This window comes from Sceloporus occidentalis, unplaced genomic scaffold (genome assembly GCF_023333645.1).
Source record: "Sceloporus occidentalis isolate IW3139 unplaced genomic scaffold, rSceOcc1.0.p SCAF_9, whole genome shotgun sequence".
In the NCBI taxonomy this organism is placed as follows: domain Eukaryota; kingdom Metazoa; phylum Chordata; class Lepidosauria; order Squamata; family Phrynosomatidae; genus Sceloporus; species Sceloporus occidentalis.
The window spans coordinates 2,488,730-2,496,638 of NW_028316989.1; the positions used below are offsets into that span (position 1 = coordinate 2,488,730).

General features: G+C 45.3%; 1 protein-coding gene across 1 annotated transcript; it reads right to left on the minus strand.

The window, feature by feature from the left end:
* Positions 1–268: 268 nt before the first annotated feature.
* Positions 269–1,373, minus strand: LOC149306723 (heparan sulfate glucosamine 3-O-sulfotransferase 1-like). The gene has a single exon (XM_089538425.1). The coding sequence runs from the start codon at positions 1,172–1,174 to the stop codon at positions 269–271; it is 906 nt and encodes a 301-aa protein (XP_089394551.1). The 5' UTR covers positions 1,175–1,373.
* Between the last annotated feature and the right edge of the window lie 6,536 nt (positions 1,374–7,909).

Below are 7,909 nucleotides of genomic sequence, written 5' to 3' on the forward strand. Positions count from 1 at the left end.
AGGACGTAGTCTTACTTGCTGTTGGGTTTGAGAAAAGTGCCCCTCAATAATGGTGAAAAGTTCTGTCTTGGGCATTTCTCAATATATAAGCTATTTTTCTGATATTTTCCTGTAAACTTATATATTGCTGAGTGCAATAATAGTAAAACTCAGTTTACAGCTCCTTTGATGTCCTTTTACTTTGGTCCTTTTCCTAAACTCATTGGAGGCTCATTCCCCAGTTATTGGATCTCAGTCAGTATCTGAGTACCCCAGCGAGCCTCAAGGCTCAGCACCAGTTGAATGTCCGTCCCACCATGGCAAAGAAGTTCTCGTTGTGCGCACTGAAGTATGTGCAGAGCTGTTCCAGTAGTAATTCGTCTATTGTGGGATGGGGCCGCCCTTTGGACTGGTCCAGGCAATGTTGAAGCCCTCTTGCCTGCAAGCAGTAGAAGCCCTTTGTCTGGTTGAAGTAAAAGTTGTCTGGCCCTAAGTAGGGCTCCAGGCCCAAGAAGCGTTCCACTTGGCGCATCTCGGGGAGCGGCTCCCGGATTAGGCTGCCCCCGTCTACAATGTGTATCTGTGTCGCAGGGAAGAACTCCAGCCATTGCGCCAGGTGCAGAGCATAGAGGCTGCGTTGCATGGCTTTGTACTTGGTGTTGAGTTCCTGGCCTCTCCAGAGGATCTGCTCCAGAGACTGATAAGGCTTGTGGCGCGCCTTGCGGTTGTGGAGGATCTGGGTATAATCGGACACCAGCCTTTCCACAGGATCCCTCACGATCAGGAGGAGCTTCATAGCGCTGTCCACAGCATGGATCCTCTCGGGGGCCTTGAGAGAAGAGAAGTAAGCAGGGGTCTTTTCCACAGTGATTTGATCAGGGTTTGAAACTGGCATCTGCTGTCGGTACCAGTCCAGTCCCTTGTGGTAGTTCTCTTCCACATTGAAGAAATGTACCTCAGAATGGGCAGCTGCCACCTGCGGGTGCAAGTTTAGCATCTCCAGCAAGGCCCGCGTGCCTCCTTTCCGCACGCCTATGATGATGCTTTTGGGCAGCCGTTGTTTCCAGTCTTCATGCATTGCCCAAGAACTGTTTCTTTCCTGTCTGCCATCGAAACCTTCAGGATTCTTCCTTTCCTCTTCCGGATGGACTTGGCACAACTTCAGAAGCAAGAGCAACAAGCAAGCCCCAGTCATCTCTGAACCTCCTTTGGGATGGGAAGCGGCTGAGTAAGCATGGAGTGAAAGAAGGTTACTTCTTGTCTCTAACTCAGCCGCTCCGTCGCTGGGCTTTTAAAGTGGGTTTTTGCAAGGCTCCTTTGGTCCACTCACAACAGCTTGCGGGTTTGTCCCCTTTTTGGATCCAACTGCCTGGAACAAAGACAGATCCCCCAAACTGCTTCAGAAAATGGACTTTTGCTTTAAGGAAGTTGCCTGAAAAATAAGAAAGTCATTGTAGATGATGGGGAGAAATGACAGTGTAATTGTAGGTGGCTCACAAAGTATTGTTTAGTACAAGAGTAAAATCAACAGATGTTGTCTGTAGGCCTTTATTAAACATACCAAGACTAAACACACCCCCGAGACTAAGAAAGGAAAGATGTTATAAAGTAAAGGTATGCAACTTTCCTGGCACCTGTGGCTATTTAGAATGGGCTTGGCAAAAGGTGGTTAAACCCATTATTTTGAGTCTTGTTACATCTCAATAACTCTGAAGTCTGAACAACAAAAACACCCCTAACCATTGGTTAGCACAAGACTGAGCACCTTTTCGTGTCTGAAAAGGTTAGGCTTAGGAGGAAGGAGTGCATTGGCATTAAACTTAGCTGCTTTGGTCAGACTGGGTTTTCATGGTTGAGCTGGGATTTCAAACCTAATCTCTAGATTCATAGTTCAACAGTCAAACCACTACACCACACTGTCTCTTTCTACATACGTACATGTATGTTGTGCGTATTTAAGTCATTTCCAGCTTATGGCAACCCTAAGGTGAACCTATCCTGAGGTTTTCTTGGGAAGTTTCTTCACAGAGGGTTTGCCATTGCTGTCCTCTGAGGCTGAGAGAGAGTGATATGCCTAAGTTCACCTAGTGGGTTTCCATGGCCAAATGGGAATTCGAACCTTGGTCTCCAGAATCATACTCCCAAAGCTTAAACCACTGTACCACACTGGCTCATTTATCTTTTCCCCAGAACCGGGATCGGAGGCGACTTACACAAATTAAAATGGATACAGCTAAAACTGCATCATTCCAAAGATAAACTATAATGATGCTATCAATAGAATTCAAAAGCATGCTCATTAAAAAGAAGAAGAAATACACACAATGCAAGACATAATGAGAGTCTTTTTTCCACATAAGCAACCTGTCCTCAAAGGATGGAAACCCACTGCATTTTAATTATTTTAATGGTATATCGTTTCTGGTATTTTATTCTTTTCGCTGTTTGCTTCGAAGGGGCCTGGAGACTTAGTCAAGAAAGAATACTTTGAACTTTGAGATTGCAGCGCCAAACTTGCTGCTGCCTTGGAACAAGCTCTTCTTCAGCTTTTGCCATGATCAGCTCAGTGGATTAGAAACAGCAGAAGGGTAAATCTAGGCTGTGCTGGCTTGATCCATTGCAAACAGCCCTTCCTTTACATTTTTCCAGAATGGCAGGCCTCTTCTGCCTAAATGAGACTCAGGAGGCTGGAGGACAGGATTCTGGCTGCCTGCGTCTGCCTCCATCCCTCTCTGGGATTCACGGAGACGTCACTCGGTGCCTCATGGCTGCTTGAAGCAGGTTGGTGGACGTCCCCAGCGGCACTTTCCTCTCCAGCACCAAGCTTAGGCTGAGTTCCAGCAAATTTCACACTGCATTTGCTTGAATGGATGGCCAGAGTTTTAAGCCAAGGCAAGATTACGGCCGCCTGGCCAAAAATGAACAAAATCCATGGGCCAAAAACTCTTACAGCTCTGCATAACTTCAGCTGGAGTTGGGGTGCAGCTGTGATGAGAGGGGGCAAATGGAGACATTGCCCCTATGGTAAAAAAACAACCCCAAACCCCTGCCACCCTGAAATGAATTTTCTTTCCACGATTTCTAGCATTTTGGAATGAAGCACTGAAAGCCATCCACACCTATTTACTGTAATCACATTGCTTTGATAACGGTTTGTTATGTTATTTGCCATGAAAGCAAATTCAGCTTCTGACGGACCTACGAAGTAGAGACCTCTAGTCATCAACTGCCCTGCCCAGGTCTTGCAAACTCAACTGAAAAAAGCCGCCTGCAATGCAATTCTTCATCTTTTCCTACTGCCTCCTGCTTTCTCAAGCATGATCATATCTTCCAATGAGTTACATCATCTCAGGCTCCTGATAGTAATAGCTGTTCAACAGTGGAATAGGCTGCCTTGAAGTGTGGAGGAGTCTCCTTCCTCTGAGGTTTTTAAACAGAGGCTGGATGGCCATCTCTCAGGGGTGCTTTGAGTGTGAGTTCCTCCAGGGCAGAATGGGGTTGGGCTGGATCAGGGCCCTTGGGGTCCCTTTCAATTCTATGATTGATCCAAAATACAACAGCCTCAGCCTGTCTACTCCTTCCTCCTGCCCCAGATGCTTAAACTAAACCTCTAAATGCTCAGGTGAAGCTTTATGTTACTGTGATGCTAAAAAGTGGGGGGAATAAGGACAAAATTCATGGGAGGGGAGATTCTTACTCAGAATGCATGCTCTTCTTTTGGACACTCTTTTTCCTGTGCCATTGTATTTAATGGGACTTGAACATCCACGGATTTTGGTATCCATGAGGGGTCCTAGAAGCAAACCTCAGCAGAGGCCAAGGGCTCATTGTATGTACCTTTGTCTCAAACCCAGTCTTACTGTTTCATTCGACACTTCCATTCAAATGGCCAAAACTGTCTGTGAGCCTGAATGCTCTCCAAGCCGGGACAGGGCATGCCAGCCTCTTCTCCATCTTGGTCTGTTTTGCTGCAGCAGCCAGGTCTGTGGGTTGGGTGGCAAGAGCAGCCTTGGGCACTTGCTGCCAGTTGTTTTCCACCTGCCTTCCTTGTTGTTTTGGTCCCAGGGGGAGCAAGGTTTCTCCAGTGGGTACGGTTTCCACTTCCTAACGCTTGCTAATGACAGGGCATGACACATTTGGGGTCCCAGGAGTGGACAAAGAGAGGCATACAAGGGGTTTCCAGGGTAACCTGAAAAGGGATGTCACAGGGACTGAGGAGAGACATTTCTGCACCTTCCAGGAAGGCAGGAGATGTGATGGAAGGAACATGATGAAGGAAAAGCTTTGTGAGAGGAACGGATTTCGGAAGAAGTATTAGAGTGCTCCATGTAGCAGAAGAGAGTACTACAAAGCAGACTAATATGTGATGGGAGACCAGATGTAATGGAAGACAAGACTGCATCAATAGAAGTAGTAGAGGGTCTAGGTCAAGGGAAGTCATATTGCCACTCTATTCTCCTTTGGTCAGGCCTCACCTGGAATAATACTGTGTCCAGTTCTGGGCATCATAATTCATGAAGGATGTTCAGAAACTAGCATGTCCAAAGGAGGGCATATAAAATGGTGGAAGGTCTGGAAACCTTAGGAGTGATTTAGGGAGCTCTGGATGTCTTCAGCCCAGAGAAGAGAAGGTTAAGAGAGGATATGATAGCCCTGTTTAAGGATTTGAAGGGATGTCATACTGAGGACATGCACAAGAAATGGGGCAGGGAGGGCAGTACTTTACATTCAGGTAGAAGAGCAATTGGGGAAGGTGGGCACAGAGATTGGGACTCTACCCTCTATCATCCCCTACCCTGAGTCTAGTAGTGAATGATTAGATGGTTTGCACCTGATCTGGACAGGTTTCCTTCTGGAACCTGGTTGCCAAAAACAAGGACCCAATCCTTTCCATGCTGTCCCTCCTTGAAGTTCAGGGAGTCTCTCAGATGTAGATATAAAAGCAGATGTGGATGTGATTCCATTTCTAAAGAAAACAAAGACCTTGGATGCAAAGGCGATTTCCCCTCTTTTTGTAGCCTTTCCAAAAGTCAAGCTGGGCATCTTTTATTTCTTGGAAATATGAAAATTATTAAATCTGAATGTGTATTTCCTCCCCCTGGTGCAACATTGTTTTGTAAGTTGTTCTCCCCCTTCTAGTAATATTACATGTTTTCTAAGCAACATGTGTGTATCACACAACATCTAGTCCTTAACATTCAATATTTTAATAGAAGGGGGGAAAGGTATAGCCAACCATTTTGTTTATTTGGAAAAACCTAACCCCCACCCATGGATCAATATGTTAAGACTGAGCAAATGAGGAGGCTTTCAAGTTCTCCAGGAATCGCCATCACGCATGGAGTGAAAATTGTGAATTAGAAATGACAAATGGGCAGAATAAGTTGTACCCAGGGTTTGGCCAAAGTAAAATTTGGGAAGAAAGCTCCTAGAAACATTCAGCCAGGATTGTGCAAGGATTTGTCCAAGCCCAGTTGGCAATCCAAGCCTTCAGTTACAATGGGCTGCAATAAAGGTGTCATTTTGCAGATGTGATGGGATTTCCCTTTCTAAGTGGATTACCCCACTGTAAGATGCTTCCACTATTCAGAGAGACCCTCTATTCCTCCCCAAGTAAAGAAATTGTCTATTTATTGAGATTTAAATAATTGTAAACATTACTTATCTGAATATTGAACAAACCTAAATTTTCTTCTGTGCCACCTTAAGCGCTCACCATAATGCACTCCAGCCTCTGGAGCACAGAGAAGAAAACAAGGAAAAGCAAAGTGGCAGCCTTTCCAAAAGTCAAACTGGGCATCTTTTCTTTTTTGAACATGCACTAGGTTAAAAAAAAAAGTTCTTAATTTTTTAAAAAAACCCACTCCTTTATGGACTAAAATCATAAACTTAGCCCATCCTTGCAACATGCTTCTTCCTAAAGCGATCTACCACTACTTTGCAGGAATTTGCAAAATTCTTACCTGTCGAGCTTTAGGCAAAGAAGCAGCACAGGTTGGGAGAGCTGACAGGTCTCTCCTCCTACTCCTGGGTCTCTCTGTGCCCAGGCAAAGCCAGCCTCTTTGTGCCGCCTCTCCTGCCCGCCTACAGCACATGGGCGCACTCTCTCAGATCAGCAATCCAGCCATGCCCTCCTTCTTTCTTTCCTGGAAGGGAGGGAGGGAGAGAGAGAGAGAGAGATGCTAGCAGTCTTCAGGGGATGGAAGCAGACTAGAGAGAACAGCCAGGCAATGGTCTGGACTATGCAGTGACTCCCAAACTCTGGCCTTCCAGGGACTTGTTCCCACTACGTTTTAAACCAGTTTGCAAACTGGTCTGAAGTGGTTTAAATGACCCTGGTTCGCACTTGAACGGAATCGCTGAAGTGGTTTGGTGAGGAGGGCCATGCACTAGACCCATTTAATGTGCGTCTTTTTGGTGCTGATTTTTCATGCCGTCTTTTTTGACAAATCGATTCCATACAAGTGTGAATGAGATGCGATTTAAATTTGTCCTCCAGTCGGCTGAAGCGGGTCCATCTTGAATTGATTCATTTGTTGATGTGAATGACAAGTGGATTATTTTACAGGGGGGGAAATGCAATCAGGGCAAATGTAGCATGAACCACGCTCCACTGTCGAATTGATCCATCGATTCAGACCACAATCTGATTTATTTGTAATTGGGAATGAGGCCCAGGTGTTTTGGACCACTTTCCAGGATCTCATATCATTTACCAAAAAGGCTGAGGCTTCTGGGATCTGAAGTGGGATCTGCCCAGGGTCAACCAGCCACAAAATGGCAAATCATTGTGCATTTTGGAATTGGCTAGTTTCAAGCCATGGGTGGTTGAATCTGTGGTTACAGCGGACCCACTGCATCCTCTCTTGCAGCGTACACCGAGCCCCAGCATAAGGATTGCATTGGAGAACTTGCCTGTGCATTGTGTCCCTTGTTGCCAAAGAAGCGGGATGGGTGTCTGTTGCATTTCCTACTTTACATGCTCCCCCCATCTCCTCTGGCATTGCGCATGGATGCTGGGAACCGGTTCACTTGCAGTTCATAATCCACTGACCTCAAACTCACCCTCCCAGAGGTAGCTGGCATTTCATCAGAAGAGCACTAAATAATGAAGGAAGGCTACAAATTGGTGTCAGGATGACATAATCTGGGGGGTTTCCATTAATGCTTTGCTCCACCTTCTCTTTAGCCTTTGTCAACTCACTCCCAACAAATACAGCCTGCAAATCAGACCAACAAGGCTGTATCTTTGCATTCTGCCCATTAATTTAATAAGGTTTTTACACAAGGGATCCTCAGAGATGGTTTTGCTAGTTCCTTCCTCTGAAATATAGCCTACAGCGCCTGGTATTCATTGGTGATACCTTATCCAAGTACCAACTAGAGCTGACCCTGCTTAGCTTCCAAGATCTGGCATTTAGGCCTTTGAATAGCGATGTGGGAGGAATCTGGTTTCAGTCCAAGCTTGCATGAGCTTGTTTCGGTATTAACATCTCAGACTGTCTCAGACTTCTGGAAACCTTGGGCAAGTCACACTCTTTCAATCTCAAAGAATGGCAATTGCAAACCCCTTGTGAAGAAACTTGCCCTTCAAAAAACCATGATAAATTCCCCGTTAGGGTTGCCATAAGTTGGAAATGACTTGAAGACACACCACAACAAACAATCCTTGCATTGATCAGCGGCTGATGAGAAATCTGGGGGTGAAAATCACACACATCTAAATAGTACATATAAGAGAAAGGCATGCACCTTTCAAATGTATGCAAATAATGGAAGTAATGACTGCATGCCAGTTATGTATCCTGATCAATAGAAGTATATATATAAAACAGTCCCAGAGTGGAATGAAATGACAGTACTTAAAGTAGATTGTATTGTATGCAACAAACAATCTGATCTCTGTTTATTGACTTGCTACAACCATTTT